General features: G+C 40.8%; 1 protein-coding gene across 1 annotated transcript in view; it reads right to left on the bottom strand.

Moving 5' to 3' along the window:
* CFTR (CF transmembrane conductance regulator) overlaps positions 1 to 20,627 on the bottom strand; it is a 139,398-nt gene that overhangs the window by 113,844 nt on the left and 4,927 nt on the right. The window contains exon 2 of the mRNA XM_084811822.1: positions 500 to 610. Within this exon, the coding sequence (XP_084667948.1) occupies positions 500 to 610 (111 nt within the window). The remainder of the gene's footprint in view (positions 1 to 499; positions 611 to 20,627) is intronic.

Genomic DNA, 20,627 nt, shown 5'->3' with positions numbered 1-20,627 from the left:
AAACAACCGTCCTTTAGGGTTATGTGAGGGTAGTTTAACCCCCACATAACTCATGCTCGCCAGGTTCACACGACACAACAACCTCCAAGCAGGGGTTGCATATGCAACATGGCACCCTATGGGCACTGCAGTTTGCATCTGAACCTGGTCTACATGTGTTAATCAGTTTATGAATGCAAGGTTTTCTGTGTTATCACCCAACAACTGATTTGTGAGTGACCACTGTTAATAAGTAATTATCACTGTCTATACTTCCTGGGTTTCATCCCCACCCCACCCCCACCATGTGCATACATATGCTTGTAATCTGATGAAGTGGATTACAGTCACAAACTCTTATACCATAATAAATTTGTTAGTCTTTAAGGTGTCACAAGAGTCTTTGTTGTTTTGCTGCAAGACTAACACAGCTACCCTCTGGAAATTAAACTATTTTTGATACGCATTTATTGAAATTATATTTTTGCCTTACAAAATGCAGAATGATGTTAATACATACCTTTCTAATTGTTCAGAAAGATTATCTGCAGAATCTGTGGCAGGGATCTGATAAATGTCTGACAATTCTAGGCGCTGTCTGTAACCCTTTTTCAAAATAGGCTTTGTCCACCTAATAAATAAGCATATGTTTCTCAAATTAGTCTTTAGGTATATAAAACATAGAGGCTAGAATCCAGAAAGAAAAACTCTTCACAACTAATCCCAGGTACAAGGGGACTTTAGGCTTTCTTCAACAACAATCCCTGATGCCATGTGACAAATCACTTTCAAAACTAAGCAGATTTTCAAAAGTGGTTTGCAATATAGTAAGGGAGTCTACTCTTCAAAAAAAGAAATCCCACTGAACATGTGCAAGCACATGGTCCCATCGTTCTTTGGATCCTGGCCATAATATACTCTAACTTTATACTATAAAGCATAACATATAATTATGTAATTAAAATATCTATGTTTTAAAGCTATATTATATTTATCACAAATTATGCTTATAGTAAGGATTAACAATAGTATATCTAACACCATTTTATAAGTCTTACTTTTAAACACCTGTGGAAGTTCCATGAGCAAACTCTTTCCATTAAAAAAAAAAATCTCACAAGACGTATCATGGCTGGGATCTAAAGGGCTACTTTAAGTACACTAAAGAACTTGGGCATGTCCAGAGGGATTTCTGCCTTTTCTCCCTTAGATTACCTATCATATCTCAAATTGCTTTTGAAAAACAATTTCAAAAGTACTTTGCTATGTAGCGTGGGAGGTCTGCTATTCAAGACACACCAGCCCAACCCTACCCCATGGATTATGAGAACAAGTTGTATGGTTCTTTGGATCTAGGCCTGTATGGAAAAACTGTTACATCAAAGGCACAAAGCAAGCACATTCACCCATGCAGGGAAAGGTGTATACTAGAGTGAAAATGAACTATGTTGGCTTTTTAATATGGCAGACTTTTTCAGTACAGTTACTGGTCTGGATTGGAATGTAAAATGAGCAGCTTGCATGCATGTAGCTTCTCTACATTCATGCAGAACATAAAGGGGCACCTTTACTCAATTTTATTTATTAACAGAACTGCACAGATAAGGAACCATGCTTTCAAGAAGAGCGACTCTGGGCAAAACTAGGCATACCATTAACTGCATGGATAAAATTAATGTGCGCACTTTAAAAAATGTAAACAGCAGCTATGGGTGGGTGGGGTGAGTCTGAGCCTGCAGGAGATGGGAAAGGAGTGTATAACCTCACCCCACACTCTGCTGTGGTCCCAGTGAAAACTGGTTGCCCCCCATGTTGCTATTTGTATTGGGAGGGAAGTCTCCTTTGGCTCCAATGAAGGCATTACTCCTGATCCACACAGAAGGTAGATGGGAAGGCAATTTTCATTGGAACCACAGCAGGGGAAGAAAGGGCTATGCTCTCTCTCCCCATTCCGGGTGGTTCTGATACTGCTCATTGCCAGATCGATCCTCCACTCCCAACTGGGGGATGGGGTCTTATCTCAAATATCATGTTGAGCTTCAGAAGCACCTCCATTGTGCAAGTTCAGGGCTGATCTCCTTCATGCGTCCACAACTCCACGGGGCCAATCTAAATGAAAACGCTTTGTGAAGCGATTTTGGCAAAATCTGCATTTTCACATAATCGAATTAGCTCTTTCCACGGTACGTGCAGTGCTGTATTTCTCCGCTTTTGTGGTGAATACAGGAACTGAAGACACATTAGTTGGGGTGGGGTGGACGAGTCCTGCTGCAAGTAGAAAGGAACATCAGCAATTGCGTAGGTGCGGGGCAGCCAGTGAATGGAGGCTTGCTCCCCCCCTCTTGTGTTCAACGAAGTGCAATGGAAGACTTTCTTACCAGTAGACATTCATGACAAGCCCCACATACACACATACACACATGTATTTATGAGGTGGGCAGGCAAACAGGCAGCTGCCACTGCCCAGAAACTGAGCAGAATGTGCAGGAGTGCAAGAGGCGCTGAGAGCAGAGAGTGCAGAGCAGGCGAGGAGGGAGAGCAACTTCCGGCTGTCTCCTGTCTCCACTCCCAAGCTCAATGGCTATTTAAAGTGAGAAGCAGCGACTGAGCCCATGTTCACAGCAGTGCAGTTTCAAAGCAGCAGGGCTGCTCCTATAATCAGCAAAGTGGAACTGAAGGCAATGAGTTACTTCCAGGTAGACATGTGTACCCCTTTGCTCTCCCCCCACCCCACGCTACTTTCCCTTCTGCCAACCAGTGAGGCTTCCACCAGCCCACACCGAAGCCAGCTGAGGTCACACAGACTCCTGAACAGCACTGAGTCCGCTGTGACAGGAAAATCTGACACAAAATGAGTTTGAAAAAAAACCACAGAATTTAGGGCAAGAAACGCCAGGCTAGCTATGAAGAGCAGTGTGCATCATCTGACACTATCGACTTGGGGGTGGAGTAGAACCAGAGTAAAAGCCCCATGTAGATGGGGCCCAGGTTCAGGAACAGGTCTGGAACTCATTCACCTTTCTCTCTCATGAGCTTGAACCATTTCCAAAGTGCAGCATAATATGGATTTTATTCATGTATTCCAAGTATTTTTATGCCACTTGTTAGGGTGATGCCATCCCAAAGTGACTTACAAAAAGGAGAGACTATGTACAATGTAAAGTTGATCACATCAGAACAGATGTCCAGAATTACTTGGTGAACCTGCTTTGCTAATATAAGCTATGACAGGAGCGGGCAGAAGGTAAATCTCCAAATATTTGGGACTTCAACTTCCAGAACTCTCTGCTAATATGGCCAATAGTCAGGAATGCTTTGAGTTGAATTCCAAAACATCTGTAGATATACTTTCTGCCCACCTCTGAGGTATGGTATAAATCAGAGGCAACCTTGAAGATGGTTTTCAAGGCTTGCCTAAATGCTAGAATAGAAGGGGCAAGGTGTAGGTCTGTTGGAAGGCTTACCAAGAATTGGGGCCATCACCAAGAAGGCCCTGTCTCTTCTGCACACCAACCTCACTGATCTTGAGGGTGGGCTTTCGAGAAGGACCCCTGAGACAGATATAAGCATATGAGAATGATAGTATGGCTGAAGGTGGTTCTTCAGATAGCCTTTATTCTCCTTAACGGCATGAGCCAGGTTAAGGCCAGCACTTTGAATATACTGGTAGCCAGTGCAACTGATGTAAGATAGGAGTTATGTGTTCGGATTTTCTGCCCCCACCAGCATCTCTCTGTGTGTGGGGGGTGCATTTTGCACCAGCTGTTGCTTTCAGACCATCTTCAGAGGCAGCCCCACTAAAAGTGCATTTCAGTAGTCTAGTCTAGAAGTAAACAGAGTATGGATAACTGTGGCCATGTTCTGGCTGAACCCCAACCCTTATCCTGAGCTTTCAGCCAGACGGTGGGGTGGGGATAATCCCCACAGTCATGTTGTACACTGGAAGTGCAACACAACTGTGGGGATCATGATGATCCCCTGTTCACTTCCCAGGTTCAAACGTGGGAGGAGAGCCAAGGTTCATCTTCTTTGCCAGAGCGCAGGTAGGTAGTGCTTAGTGCCGAACAGTCAGCACTGAAAAGTGACAATATTACCCCTGGACATACCCATAACCAGCTCCAAAAAAATCAAGGACATTTTTCTCTGGCTAAAATTCTTATAGCTGTTGAGGTCTCATGGCAAATGTAATCTCAGACATAATCTTTTTCAGAACTCAGCCTCTAATCATTCCAAACTGGCCTTCTAGATAAAAGGGGGGGCATAATGTCCCATTTTCTCTCAGTAGGAGTCTAAGGAAGAAGACACTTTGCACAGATTAGCAACTTTATTTACTTAGAAGTCCAACTGATTTCACTGGATCTCACACATATTCAATGTGCGCTTGGATCATAGCTTTAGTAACTTGGAACACAATAAAATGTTGTTGCTCTGACATTTCAAAGTTGCAAATTTACCACAAGCTTAAACACTGAGAGAATATGTCATTGGCATAATTCATCAAATGCTATGCTTACCTTAACTAGTTCATCTTTCATTCAAATATTATGTGAATGAAACTAGTTAAAAATAAACTGTGTGAATGAAAAGGCATGAATCACTTGAATTTTACTGTAGGAAGCCACATATAAATGAGTCTTCACAAATATTTCTGTTACAAGATTTGAGGGCAGTAATTATCTACTACAAAAATGGCTTTTATTTATCGCATACATTTAGAACAATGTGTTCACTAGCATTCCTGTGTGGTAATTTGCAAAGGATAGAGCTTAGCATGGCAGCTATTCATATTGTGCAAACATTATTATTTATTTATTACATTTCTAATCTGCCCAATAACTAATGTTCTCTAGACGCTTTACAAACAGTTAAAAACCTAAAATGCCATACAGAACAGTTTTTAAAAAGTACAATACAAATAGTTAAAAATACAATATAATGTAAAACAATAAACAGCATAGAAATTGATAAAACAGCCATAAAAATCATGAAGTAGTACTAATCGCTATCCTTCAGAATTGGAAATGCTCTTGTCTTTCACATAAGAAACTACTACACATTCACAGCATTTGCCATTAAAACTCTGTGTGTGTGTGTGTGTGTGAGAGAGAGAGAGAGAGAGAGAACATTAAAGCTACTGTAAGTAATGCAAAATGCTGAAATGTTTCATTTTCAACTGGAAGTTATAATGCAGGATGTCTTCCTGTATGGTTCTAATAGTATTTGGTGACTGGAAACCATATGACTAAGACTTTAAAACAATAATTCCGAAAGGTAATGAATCATCCCTGCCTATTTCACACCATGTATGTTTTGGGGAAACAATCTTCAATAAAGTCGTACTGTCTGTATTTTTGTTTTTTTTCTCCATCAGAATGTAACTAGGCATTTTGCCAGTTTGAAGAAACCAGAATGACTAAGCTGAGTGGTTCTTATATTCTTCTATGAAAGCACTATTGTGTGAACCCCAAAAGGTATGTGTGAATCAACTGCAGCTTCCTTTCATGTATTTGCACAAGCAGTCTGATGCAGGTATTTCTGCATGCCAGTATAACCTGCAGGAGTTACCCCAAATATGCATCTATCCAACACAGTCCTATAATCCCACCCTCATTAGTTTAGACAGGAATAGCTATGGACATAGTTTTGGTATGGAGTTATTTTGATACCAAATTACCTTTGATTAAAGAGAAGCAGGGGTTCCCAAGTTTTGCATAGGACCACCCTTTATATAAAACCCAATCACATTGGCTTGGATCCAGATTTAGTAATACTTAGAATAGACCCCCCCTCCCTTCATGGATCACTGCCTTGTTGTGGCAAAGGAGCTTGTGTAACTCAGTGAAGCCATAAGCTATGCCGTACAGGGCCACCCAAGATGGACAGGTCATGGCAGAGAGTTCTGACAAAATGTGGTCCACTGGAGAAGGAAATGGCAACCCACTCCAGGATTCTTGCTAAGAAACCCCATGGAACGTATCACAAGGCTAAAAGATAGGACGCCAGAAGATGAGCCCTTCAGGTCGGAAGGTGTCCAATATACTACTGGGGAAGAGCAGAGGGTATTTCCAAGTAGCGCCAGAAAGAGTGAAGCGGCTGGGCCAAAGCCAAAAGGACACTCAGCTGTGGATGTGTCTGGTGGTGAAAAGAAAGTCCGATGCTGTAAAGAACAATATTGTTTAGGAACCTGGAATATAAGATCAATGAATCAAGGTAAGCTGGAGGTGGTCAAACATGAGATGGCAAGATTGAACATTGACAACTTGGGAATCAGCGAACTAAAATGGGCAGGCATGGGCGAATTTAATTCAGGTGAGCATTATATCCACTACTGTGGGCAAGAATCCCTTAGAAGAAATGGAGTAGCACTCATAGTCAAGAAAAGGGTGGGAAAAGCAGTACTGGAGTACAATCTCAAAAACGATAGAATGATCTCAGTACGAATCCAAGGCAAACCATTCAACATCACAGTCATTCAAGTCTATGCCCTAACCACTGAGGCCGAAGAAGCTGAGGTTGATCAGTTCTATGAAGATCTACAACACCTTCTAGAACTAACACCAAAAACAGATGCCCTTTTCATCATAGGGGATTGGAACCTATAGTAGGAAGTCAAGAAATAACCGAGATAACAGGCAAGCATGGCCTTGGTGTACAAAATGAAGCAGGACAAAGGCTAATCGAGTTTTGCCAAGAGAACACGCTGATCATAGCAAACACGCTTTTCCAACAGCACAAGAGGCGACTCTACACATGGACATCACCAGATGGTCAATATCGAAATAAGATCGATTATGTACTTTGCAGCCAAAGTTGGAGAAGCTCTATACAGTCAGTAAAAACAAGACCTGGAGCTGACTGTGGCTTAGATCATGAGCTTCTTACTGCAAAATTTCGGCTTCAATTGAAGAACGTAGGGAAAACCACTAAACCATTCAGGTTTTACCTAAATCATATCCCTTATGAATACACAGTGGAGGTGAGGAATAGTTTAAGGGATTAGACCTGATAGACAGTGTGCCTGAGGAACTATGGGCAGAGGTCCGTAACATTGTTCAGGAGGCAGCAACTCAATCAGTGGCTCTGCGGAATCTCCGCCGAGCAGAGCCAGCCAGAGAGAATTTCAGGGGGAGGGACGGCGCGCCTCCCCCCCACCGTGAATGTCACCCTTCAAAAAGGTAGGTGACTTTCGTACATCCCTACAAAGGATGAGATGGCTGGATAGCATCACCGATGCAATGAATATGAACTTGAGCACACTCTGGGAGAGAGCGGAGGACAGGAAGGCCTGGTGTGCTATGGTCCATGGGGTCACGAAGAGTCGGACACAACTTAACGACTGAACAACAACAACAGAGTAGACCCATTGAAATCAATGGTACTTAAGCTAGTCATAAATAACTTAAGTGCCATTGATTTCCATGAGTCTACTCTAAATATGACTAAATCTGGATCCAACCCATTATTTGCAGACTAACAAGGTAGCTGTTCATTGCTGGAATAACACTGGACAGAAAAAGAACCACACCTACTCTAAATGAAGAAAGGATCATAGGAAATAATTAATTCTTTCTCCACTTTGGGGAGAAAATAGACCAGGAGCTTTGAGTATTAGAAATGGAAAATAGGATGTATTACTGTCCTTAATTATATCTTGCTTTGAGAATTTTGATTGGCCACTGAGCATGCTCCATTCTCATTGGGCTGTTAGAAAAAAAAAACTTTAGGGAAACCCCTCTATTTCTTCAAACCTTGAGGTTCCCCCAAACATGCTGATACCTCCCCCTTGTTTCTCAGTAGCCTTGTTTTAACTATATAGCCATTATCACCTCAGTTCACTATTAGTACATATGATTGTTATGTACCAAGGCAAGGCAGAATTTGTGGACTCTTTGAAATAACACTGGACAGAAACTGAAAGGAATCAGAAAGAAAAATCTAATGATGGAGTCTTAATCCAACCCATAACAAGAGGTTCTAAATTCAACCCCATAATGGTCAAATTACTACACTAGGAACCAGGTCATGATAGCTAAAGGAATGTCGATACTGGGTGTGAGTGCAATTGCACAAATTCAAAATGACATGCTGTTAAAAAAATGTACACAGAATATTAAGAAAGAGTGAAACCAATTTGCACATCAAGAGAATGATGTGGCATGTGATTACATCACACCACACCAAGTGCAATCAATTTTCCCTACAATGCAGGCATGTCACAGCACTCTCACAGTCAACTTACTTCATAAGCTTCTTTGGGAACTTTCTAGTATTGTGACCATAACCAAGTAGGTAGGTAAGCATTGTTGCTTCTTTCCAAAGGACTAATCCCAAGGGGCCATTTTTAAACTACTTACAAATTCAAACAAATGATTCTGCAATTAGTGAAAGAAGCCACTTAACAGATGTCCTAAATCAGTAGTCTTGATTAGGTTTTGCCCTTCTTCTGCCCAATATACAATTTTATCTGTTAATTATAAAGCAATAATTTAAACAATAATATAATTCCCTCTAATAATAAATTGGGTGGTTGACTCCCTAACAGTTCAGAAGAGAAATGGAACACCCAAAAATAAGGTAATTGTTTCTACATATTTGGGGGATTCCCTATGTACATAGAACATATGAAAATTAAAGAAATTAAAAGAAAAAATATTTACAAAACAAACAAAAACTCAAACAGTGAGTTTCCAAGACCTACAAATGTTGTCTGGAGAGGAAACTTCCAGATTCACATTGAATGCCAAAACTAGGAAATCTTTGCTGTTACATTTAGTTAAAGATTGATAGGGGAGAGAAGAGATACATTCTGCTTCCTAATCACAGCTATACTGATGGCCAAATTGTCATGTTTGTCACATAATTTTCCCTTGCATAGTTTATTTTTCTTGACCAAACAGCTGGAGCGAGGCAGGCTGGGGGGCTGAACTAGATTGAAGCCATGGCATGGAGGTGGGGGAGGGGTTAACTTTTTGTCCTCACCCTAAACCCAACCAGAATTTCCCCTCTCCCGCACCTCCTGTTTGCAATGGGAGGAAAGCTCCCATTGGCACCAACTGCGAGGCTCTGACCTCAGAAAATGAATTACATGTCATGTTTATATAGCACAACTATTGCGTAAATATGTGAATAAGCCACAATAAAAATAATGTAAAGAGGCAAGTCACCGATGTAGCTTGAGTGTTTTATAATGTGATGATGTAAATTGGGCATAAACTTAGTATATAGGATAATTAAATTAGGAGATTAGATAGTATGCACTGCAGTGGTGGGACAGAACAAAACCAGCACAATATCATTGTGTGAATTTCACTCTAATTTTCATCCCTCAAGAAGAATTATAAATATCAACTTTATATTTCTTAATTTCTGGCTCTTGTACCAAGGGGAAATCAATTTTTAAACAATGAAAAATGTTGGTGGGGAGGGGACAGATTGTCTGTAATGCATTAAGTTAGCACATACCTCCACATTACTGGCTGGCATTTAAAGGAGCGCTTTCATGGAGGAAACTTTAGTGCTGTTAGCCTGTTACATTCATGCCAGTGACTAGGGATGTTATTATGGGCACATACTCAGAGAACTCAGCAGGGAACAAGGGTGTTATATAGGTAAAAGAAGGAAAACAAGTTCCACCTCTTCTTTTCACTGCCTGGTAACAAAATACACCTCATAAGAATGATACAAGGCTCTCACGTACATGGGATATTGTCTTAACTTTCCTTTTATTTGTTTTATAGCTATGGGATTTTTTTCTTTAAAACATTTCCTCCCTTTATCACTGCCTTTGGAGCTGCTTGTTCCAAGTTTGCTCAACCTGCATCCTACATAACATGGAAACATATTTTATGGCTTTAGGGTTTTTTTCTGTAGTGTTTTATTTTGTGGTTTTTGCAGTTGCAGGTCTTTCATCTCACCAGAGACAATTCTTCCCCCCTCCCTCCTCAGTTTAAGGCTGCAATGTGCCAGTAATCTTCTAAGTCAGAAACTTCACATAATTGACATCAATAGCTGCTGAAAGACTATCCTAACATAAGCATCATGAGGTACCGGATAGATAATACAGAAATTAGTATCAAAATAATATCCCATCTTGATCATGGAACTTGATGCTTGGTAAGTGCTTCGTGGTGTTCCTAGGAAGTGTACCCTCCAGGTAACTGAAGAGATATGCTGAGCAATACCAACAACCTTTGAACTTTTTGAGGAAACTTTTGTCATCTGTGCTGTAAATTATGCATGGTGGGGCAGCAGGCTAGTTAGCTACTTTCTCACACCACACTTCCTGGCCTTGCTCACCTTTTAGAACATCTATATTCCTAGGTTTAGTACAAGTTCTTTCTCAAGTTGTACCTGTCACATGCCTCCCAGAAAGAGGCAAGTTAACACAAATAACCTCTGAATGAGCCCAAAAGTGATCTCAGTGTTATAATAACTATCAGTTTCTAACAATTCTAACTACTAGACTTTTTAGGTGCCCCAGGATGCTTTATTCCAAAAATCTTATTGGAAAAGGAAAAGGCAGAGTCTACCGTTCCACCCCAGTGGTAACAGTTATAATAACTATGATAGTCATCTGAGGCCCTCCTTCAGGTGCCTCATCTGAGAGAGGTTCAGAGGATGGCAAGAAGGGAGAGGTGGTGGCCCCCCAATTATTAAATATTCTCTCGTGAGGCCTCCCTGGTGCTAACATTGTCATCATTTTGGCACCAGGTTAAAACTTTCTTCTATGTCCAAACATTTGACAGCATTTAACTGGACCTCATATTTTTATTGTTGATTGTTTTAAATTGTTTTTGTATGTAAATGGTTTTTATATTATGTTTTATTTCATATTTTTAAGTTTTTAATCTTTGTAAACTGCCCAGAGAGCTTTGCTATTGGGTGGTATAGAAATGTAAGAAATCATCATCATCAAGGTGCAGAATATTAACTTCTAGGAAAGCTACATCAGATTAAAAGAACAAGATGTTTACAACATAGGTAGGGAGACATAAAAGCTCCAGTAGCAGCTTCTGCTCTTATGATATTATAATTAAATGCATCCACTGTAAGCATTTGCTTCTCCTATCTTTCTATTAGGGATGTGTGAGAATTTCGTTTTTGCTTACAAAAAGATGTGAGCATGCCCCATTCGAAGCCCTGAATGTGAGCACAAATGCAAGTACACATCCACTGAAAAAAATTGCAAATTGTTGAAGATGTGCTCATGCTCATTTCATTCCCAGTTCCCAGTTCGATTTGCACAAATTTCCTCAGTAGACAGAATCAAATGTGTGCAAATTTGGGGAGATTTGTGCAAATCTCCCTTTTGATCACTACTCCATTTGCACAAGTTTCTCGACTGTGATCACAAACACGAATGAGTATCGGGCCAGAGATGAGTGGTGGGATGATGTTTGGAGAATCCTAGCTATCTAGAATATCGCTCATTCACCCATCCCTGCTTGCTATAAAATTCACTTTCTGGCAGTACCCTGATCAGCTGATAAGTTTATCAGCCAAGAGAATTATATTAACAGCACAATCCTGTGCATGTCTACTCAGAAGGAAGTCCCAATGAATTCAATGGAGCTTACTTCCAGATAAGTGTGCAAAGGATGCAAAGTGTGCCTTAGTTATATTCTAATTGATTGAGTTTGGAGTATCATGAGTATTTTTTTTAATATGGCATCTTTAAATAAATAAATAAATCAGCACTTCCAAAATCTGCAGTTCAGCTGTACAAGGTGCAGAATAATATGAGCAGTACAGTAAGCATGACTGGATTCCCTTGGCATGCATCATTTTTACCCCAGGACACTTCATCGTTTTCTAGCTGAGCATTACAGTGCCCAGCATAAGTATAGAAAATTTTCCTCTAGGCATGCTTCCATTATCATCTGCTCACTGGAAGTTTAGGAATAATTCATGTTGTTGCCATTTTATATGAATGAAATACTTCACAGACTTGTTTCAAAAATTAGAAGTGTTGCAAGGGTGCTGCTGAAAAGATATTTCTGCCTAGTGGGTGGGGAATGGCTCCATGCTGAACATTTGTAGTCAGTTTCCTATGTGGACTGGCTGGATCAGTTAGTAAATCCACTTGTGAGTCCTGCTGGCTCCCAGGAGGGGCAACACTTGCAGGGTACTTACCACTCAGCCCTTCTGACTGGTATATGAAGATGGTTACAAATATTATTGGCTGTGGCATAATAGTAGTTTTTCAAATGGCATCCAATCCAAGCTCAAACTGTTCAAATTAGGTCAGTTGTGGTTCAGTAGAAAAGCACACGCTGAGGTGTGAGCAAGGCTGCATTCGTGTGTATAACCTTCTCCCATGCTAACTCCAACATTATCCACTTCATTTCTATAGAACCCACACTTTTAATTTGTTTCAAATTCATCAACTTGTTTGTCTCTGCTTTGCCTCAGTGGGTGTTTCATATCCCCTGACCATGTTGTGACTATCCCCTAGTCCCTTCCCACAAGCAAGGGAGTCTGGAAAATGCTGTTCACTTATGTGAGTGAGCAGTAAACCTACTCTGTTTATAGCACATTGTGGTCTGGATTGGGACAGAACATTCTGTGGGAGGGTACAAGGTGGATGAACTAGAAGGCATTTTGATCCATACCAGCTATATGATTCTATAAAAGGGACACTCTAAGCTAGGGGTGGAAAAAGTGTGGCCCACATGCAGCCTCTAGCCCCTGAGACTTCCAGTATCTGCCACTACCAAAAAAGGAGGGAAAGGAAAAACAACACCCTAGGAATAGGTTCTATGGTTCCTGACACAACAGCCTCATTCCTAGAGCATTTTGAAATATTAGAATGTATACAAGACAAACAAAGTGTGAGTGAGTGGTGTGTATGTGTTGTGTATGCACATACCCTGCCAACCCAGCAGACACCTGATGTGGCCCTCCAGGCCAAAAAGACTGTGCACTGTTGCTCTAAGCCAACTATTTCTGTTTAAGTGGATAAAAGCTGTTACTTTGAACTAGTGCCTCTCTAGCACTAGTTTCCTTGAGATTCTCAAAACTAATGCAATGATTTACAGTGGTTACTATATTTAACACCAAAATAAGCACTGATGCGGGTTTCAGCAATAAGCCACTGGCAATGTGTTGGGTGTGTGTGTGTGTGTGTGTGTGCAAATATTCATAGCATTTTATTTTGTGTCCTCTCTCTCAATAAACATTTGTGCCCACTGTCAAGTGTGATTTGACCGTGAAAACCTTTAGCTGTAATAACACAGGCTATGTTAAGGGGCTAAACAACCCAGCTTGTTGTTGACTTAACTGCTAGGTTTGAATGTCACACTCCACAACCTATAAACAACTCAATTGTGGGTTGTGGAATAAAAGCAGGCAGCGCACCTACTCTCTCCCTCTCATCCTCGACAGCCCATGGTTTATTTAATGGATGGGCTGTCTTTACATGCAAACATGAACTCTATAACATAAACATATCCCATAAAGTTACATAAGAACATAAGAAGAGCCAAGGGTCCATCTGGCCCAGCATTTTGTTCACACAGTGGCCAACCAGATGCCCATGGGAAAACCAGAAGCTGGACATGAGTGCAACATAGCCATACAGCCTCTGATACTGGAGGTAGCATATAGCCTTCAGGACTACTAGCCATCAGTAGCCTTTTCCTCCATGAATTTGACCAATCCCTTTTAAAGCAATCCAAATTGGTGGCCATCATGGCCATCATTACCTAGAATCATAGAATAGTAGGGTTGGAAGGGGCCTACAAGGCCATCGAGTCCAACCCCCTGCTCAATGCAGGAATCCAAGTCAGAGCATCCCTGACAGATGGCTGTCCAGCCTCGTCTTGAATGCCTCCAGTGTGGGAGACCCCACCACCTCCCTAGGTAATTGGTTCCATTGTCATATTGCCCCGACCTCTTGTAGAAGTCCATAGTTTAAATATGCACTGTGTGAAAAAGTACTTTCTTTTATCTGCCCTGACTCTCCCACCAATTAGCTTCATGGGATGACCTCAGGTTCTAATATTATGAGAGAGCGAGAAAAATGTCTCCACATCCACTTTCTCCACACCACATAATTTTGTACACCTCTATCATGTCCCCCCTTACTCAACCTTTTTCTAAGCTGATGTAACCTTTTCTCATAGGGGAGTTGCTCCAACCCCTTGATCAGTTTAGTTGCTCTTTTCTGCACTTTTTCCAACTCTACAATAACCTTTTTTAGGTGCAGTGACCAGAACTGTACCCAGTATTATAAGTGCAGTCGCACCATAGATTTGTATAAGGGGATCATGATCTTGGCAGTTTTATTTTCAATTCTTTTTCTAATTATACCTAACATGGAATTTGCCTTTTTCACAGCCACTGCACACTGGGTTGACATTTTCATCAAGCTGTCCACCACGACCCCAAGATTTCTATCTTGGTCAGTCACCAGTATCTCAGATCCCATTAGGTTATACTTGAAGTTGGGATTTTTTCCCCAATGTGCATCACTTTACACTTGCTTACATTGAACTGCATTTGCCATTTTGATACTCATTGTCTGGAGAGATCTATCTAGAGCTCCTCGCAATCCTGTTTTGCTTAAACCGTCCTGACTAATGTGGTGTTGTCAGCAAACGTGGCCAATTCACTGCTCACTCCTAATTCCAGATCATTTATGAATACGCTGAAAAGCATTGGTCTCAATTAGGGACGTACGAACCCCCCAACATCCTGTCTGGGGAGGGGTCTGAAGCAGGGAAATCCAGGCCACTTGGAACCCCACAGATTTCCCCAGAGCCTTACTGCATCCATTGGATTTCTTGGGGCAGCCCTCCTCCATTCTAAATGGTGTGATCGGCTAATGGCGGCCTCCATTAAACACAGGAAAAATACAGCTGTATATTGTGTAGTTTACAGCATTTGTGGCTGTAAAGCACTTCCTTCTATGTAAATTTGTCCACTGAGGTGTGCTGCAGACTTTGCAAGTCGGATTCTTGAGAATCCAGCCTTATCTGAGTCTGCAGCGGATTTCTCTGCCATCCCTAGTCCCTGTGGGACCCCACTATTTACATCCCTCCACTAGGAGAATTTACCATTTATTCCTGCTCTCTGCTTTCTGTTCTTTAACCAGTTACTGATCCATAAGAGGACCTTTCCTCTTACTCTGTGACTGCAAAGTTTGCTCAGGAGTCTCAAAAGTTAGTGAGACAGGACTTACCTTTGAGGAAGCCATGTTGATTCTTTTTCAGCAGGGCTTATCTTTGTATATACTTACTAGTAATTTTATCTTTAATAATGCTTTCAACCAATTTAACCAGAACAGACATTAAACTAACTGGTCTACAATTTCCTAGATCCCCCCTGGATCCCTTTTTAAAAATGGGTGTTAACTGGCTATTCTCCAGTCCTCTGGCACCAAGGCCTAGTGCCTCTTAGGGACATGTTTCATATTTTTGTTAGAAGATCAGCAATTTCATATTTGAGTTCTTTAAGAACTCTAGAATAGATACCATCTGGGCCCAGTGATTTATTAAACTTCAATGTGTCAATAAGGTTGGGAATTTCAGTTCTTCAGACTTCCTTCCTGAAAACATTCCAGAAAACATCTGCTCAGGAACAGATATCTGTTCTATATTTTCTGCAGTGAAGACAGATGAAAAGAATTAATTCAGATTCTCCTCCTTTAGTACTCCTTTAACTCCATTATCATCCAACTGCCTCCCTAGCTAGTTTCCTGCTTCTTAAATATTTGCATAATTCTTTATTGTTGGCCTTGATGTTGTTAGCAATATGCTCCTCAAAATGCTTTTTTGCATGTCTTATTGTCTGCTTGCTTCTCCTTTGCGCAAGCTTGTGCTCCCTTTTCTTTTCCTCATTTGGGCATGACTCCCATTTTCTGAAGGAAGGTTTCTTTTCTCTAATAGCTTCCTTGACACTGCTCGTTAACCATGCTGGTGACCTCTTGGACTTGGTGCTACCTTTCCTAACTTGTGGTATACATTTTAGCTGAGCTTCTGTTATTGTGGTTTTGAGAAACCTCCATGCATTTTGAAGAGATTTAATCCTCTTGACTCCCCCTTTCAATTTCCTTTTCACCAGTTCCCTCATTTTAGAGAAGTTTCCTCTTCTGACATCAAATGTGACTGTGTTAGACTTCCTTGTCAATTTCCCACTTAAATATATATTAAATCTGATAGCACTATGGTCTCTGCTTCCAGTTGGTTCTACAACATTCACATCTCATAGTAGGTCCTGGGTGACACCATTGAGGATTAAATCCAGGGTTGCCTCCCCTCTGATTGGTTCTAAGACCAACTGTTCTAGGTCACAGTTGTTCAGGGATTCAAGAAAACTAGCCTCTTTGTCATGGCTGGAACATGTATTTATAGTCAATTTAGGGGTAATTTCAGTCAGCCATTATTACACTTCCTTGTTTGGTGGCCTCCCTGATTTCGTTTTCATCTGAATGTCCTGGTCTGGGGGATGATAGCATATTGCTAGTATTACATTAGTTTTGAAGCCCAGTATTGTAACCCACAGAGCTTCTGTGGAAGAGTCTGCCCCTTTTTGGTTTTCTAGTCTGCTCGACACTCTGCCCTCTTTGACATACAGAGCAACACCTCCTCCAGTACGCCATTCTCTGTCCTTCCTATAGAGTTTACTAGATGTACCCATTGTGAAATATCTCACAGCCATGTGTGTGTAACTTATGATTTAGTAACTTTGTTAATCAGCTGTATTACCCAATCTTGAGATTTCACAATGTCATAAAACTTAAAGATAGACTGGTACAGTTTTGAAAGCTTTTTCAAAATAAAAAAATCAGAAATCCCTCCACAGTTTTGGAGTTATACATAATAGGAAAACATATTTTCCCAATTATTTTAATGAAATTAGCCCCCAAAATGATATGTGGGATTTTTTGCTGAATCTCTGTGGTAAATGCATGTGTGTGTGTAAACTGGCCAAATGGAACTCAAGATTTGTTGTTGTTCAGTCGTTAAGTTATGTCTGACTCTTCGTGACCCCATGGACCATAGCACGCCAGGCCTTCCTGTCCTCCGCTCTCTCCTGGAGTGTGCTCAAGTTCATATCCATTGCAGCGGTGATGCTATCTAGCCATCACATCCTGGAACTCAAGATACTGATTGCTAAAGAAGTCACTTCACATTTTAATATATATCATGCGGTGAAAGATTTCATAATTGAAGTGCATGTACAGAATTCAAAGTGTTAATTCAAGTACTAAATGTCTATTTTACCATTCTTTATTTATCTCTAAACTTCTTTGCAATTCCACATCTTAAATTAGTAAATTACGTGCTTGAGCTGCTTCTTTAAAAGTATCATATACTACCCCATTATAAGTTCTGTAAGTTTTGTAACCAGTGGCACCAACAACGTGCAGTAACAGTAATCGAAGAAAATATTTTCCTGTATCTGAAGGAGAAATACCTTACATTCTCCCTAAACGGGGATGCAGAGTCTCAGACCTAGGGGCCAAATCCAGCCCACTTGGGGTCCCAATCTGGCCCTTCAGGGATCTGCAGATGGCCACATACCCTTTTCCCCCACCACCAGTTGTTTGGTGGTTTCCCAGCTTTTATGCAGTTTTCTCCCCATTCTAAAAGGTCAAAATGCTTCTCTTAAGGCTTAGTGACTGGCAATTAAGAGGTTTAAGCTACAATAGGCTGCTATTTTTTGTCTTTTGGGCCCTCCCCTTTGCCTTTGGCTCTGCCCACCACTGGAATGTGGCCCCCAGGAGCTTCTCCAAAAAGGAATTCAGTGCTGGGGCTGAAAGTTGTTCAACATGCCTGGCATACATCCTATAGCATGCAGTAGAGTTAGGGATGTGGAACCTCTGGTCCATGGGCCAAATGTGGACCTACAGGCTCTTCCAAGGCCGCGCCCCTTCATTGGCCCCACTCCAGGTTACTGATATTATTTAATTCAACTACACTTAATGATTTATTCCAATTACAAAGGGGGGCTCACACACATTTGCCTGGATGCAAATGTCTTTTTCCCCCCATTGAGTGCTGGCCAAAATTAAGAGTCACTTCTGTAGCTCCACCCATTTTTGCTCTGGCCCCACTCACTGCTGGAATGTGGTGGGAGAAAAGCCTTGGACAGGTTTTGACTGAGGTAACATGAACTCAACAGGAAAAAGGTCTCCCAAATATTATAAACTTTAACAGTTAATTGCAAAGCTGTCAATTTATTTTCAGGGGTGCGATTATTTTTCTGCAAATCTGGGCATCAGCAGCTTTAATTTGAGACCATTCCAAACTTGATCAGATAATATTTAGGAGTCAAAACAGAGTGAACAAAAATTCATGCTCTGTATTAACATATAGGTATCCCCCTGGCTCTCTCCATTCCACCAGGTTTCTATGATGCCCACTATATCTAGGTTCTCCTTTAAAACCAGGTACTCCAACTCTCCCATGTTGGCTTGGAAGCTTCTAGTATTTACCATGTGGTCTACAAACCCATCACAAACACAGTTATCGATGTGTCTAATGACTGAATCTCCCACTACCACAAGCCCCCAACCCCCAGAGGCACATCCTCAGCATGGGAGGTTATTTGCTGTTTTTCCGAGGAATGGATGCCTTCTAAGGTATCATTTCCCTCTTTCTCAGAATGACAGCCTCTTTCCCCAAGTCCCCCATTCTCACTGACAACAGAGGAACTGTCACCTAGGGATTGGGACACTGCTATTAGGACTCCGCATTTCTCATCCGTCAACCTCTCTGCCTCTTAGCTTCTCCAGGTCAGCAACCTTGGCTTCAAGGGAACAAACTTGCTCCCTGAGGGCCAGGAGCTCATTATACCAAACATACACCCACAACTTCTGTCCAGCTGGCAGATAATCATACATATGGCACTTAGTGCAAATTGCAGTGGATAGCCCCCACACCCCTCCTGGCTTTCTACCTTCATAACTGTTTATTAGTAGTATTAGTATTAATATTAACTATTATTATTGCTGCTATTATTGGTTTGTTTACCTGGAAAAGTCATTTACTAGGAGATGGTGGGAAGTATATTTATCTCGTTATTTAAATATACACGATAGTCTTCCAGCTTTTAACCATGAGTACTTTATTTTTTTACCACAAGAGTTGCCATTTATTTGCATTGTATTCTGGAGGGATGTCCAAACACACCATGGTAGAAGGCCATATCCTTACTTAATCATCTACATAAAACATAATTTATTGCAAATATTGTTGAGGAATAGGAATTGTCTTTCATAGCTAAAATTGCTTTTAAAATAATAGTTTCTTCAGCTTACATCTTTGTTCATTTTCTACCACGTATATAAAAAAAAACACCAGTATTTCTCATTGGGTGCATAGCTCAGTGGCAGAACATATGTATTGCATGCATACACTCTCAAGTTCAAAGTCCTGGTATTTTCAATTAAAGAATTCCAGGCAGCATGGCTGGGAAGTTGGCAAAACATCCACCTTAAATATCCATCACTGCCTATGACTGTAGATCATTGGTTTAGATGAAACAATAGTCTGACTCCATATATGGCATCTTCAAACATCTGCATGTTTCACAATATACCTTAAAAATACTTGTGTGGCTGTGTACCTATAATGAAATAATTCTGCCTACAGGTTTGCAAACCAAAGTATGTTACTGTCATCAGCTAGCTGAGAAACCCAATGATATTTTTTATCACTGGAAATCTTATAATGAATATATTTCAAGTGTTGGCACAATTGTTTTGAGCTGTCCCTGAATGACCTTCAGCATGTTTCCCTGTATCAAGATTGGCACTTTACAAATCTAATTCTATACAGGTAGAATAAGCCTACATTAGATGAATATTTTGGTCATAGTACAGGAAGATAGACCAAGCAGTAACAGCTGTCATTGCTAAAAAAAACAACAACAACAAAAAAGGAATGCTATATTATTCAAAAGGTGGGCTGATACATTGGCAGTCTGGGGTTTCCTATATGTGTTAGCAGTCATAATTGGCAAACATGCATAGCAGTCATCAGGAAAAACATCCACCTCATCCCCATCCACCTTTCTTATCTGACTGAAACTGGTGCAGGATTGTACTGAGCATCACATATCAATGTTGTTGTTGTTTCTACCTGCTCACTACTGCTGTTACCAAACTCACTTCAGTCCTGCCACACTGCAAACAGCTGAAGCTTTCCACCGGGGGAGTACGCTTGGTTTTGACGCTGGTACAAGGAACGAGAGATCCATTTAATCTGCCATGGTAATCTTACAGTAAACATTAATTTGTTAAACTAGTTCCCAAAATTTGTAATTATTGAAGTTAGTGCAGTAGAATCCTACACCTGTCTGTGTGAACATCCTAAGGTGCCAGGTTGAACGAATTCACAAAAATATTGTTTCTGCAATCAGTCTTATAACTACAAACTTGACCATTTCAGAGGATACTGGCAGTGGGGAAAGTGCAAGAAAACAAGGAAATACTGCTGCTCAAAATGATTACCACATCCTAAATTTTAACACAACTTCTGGAATCAATACAGTCAAGGAAATGTTAGCAATGTAATGAAAGAATCCTGGCCATGGCCACCAAGAAATGCTATACTGGAGTCTAAATCTTGGTTTCTTTTTCAGCTCTATGCAGGGTTGACTCCTAAAACTCCAATAATATATTCTAGGAATTTGGAATGATA

Source organism: Heloderma suspectum, chromosome 7, assembly GCF_057233095.1.
Source record: "Heloderma suspectum isolate Gila_16-S chromosome 7, 16-S_ref, whole genome shotgun sequence".
Taxonomy (NCBI): Eukaryota; Metazoa; Chordata; class Lepidosauria; order Squamata; family Helodermatidae; genus Heloderma; species Heloderma suspectum.
Note: the sequence above shows the minus strand (reverse complement) of the source record. Positions and strands in the feature narration are given on the sequence as shown.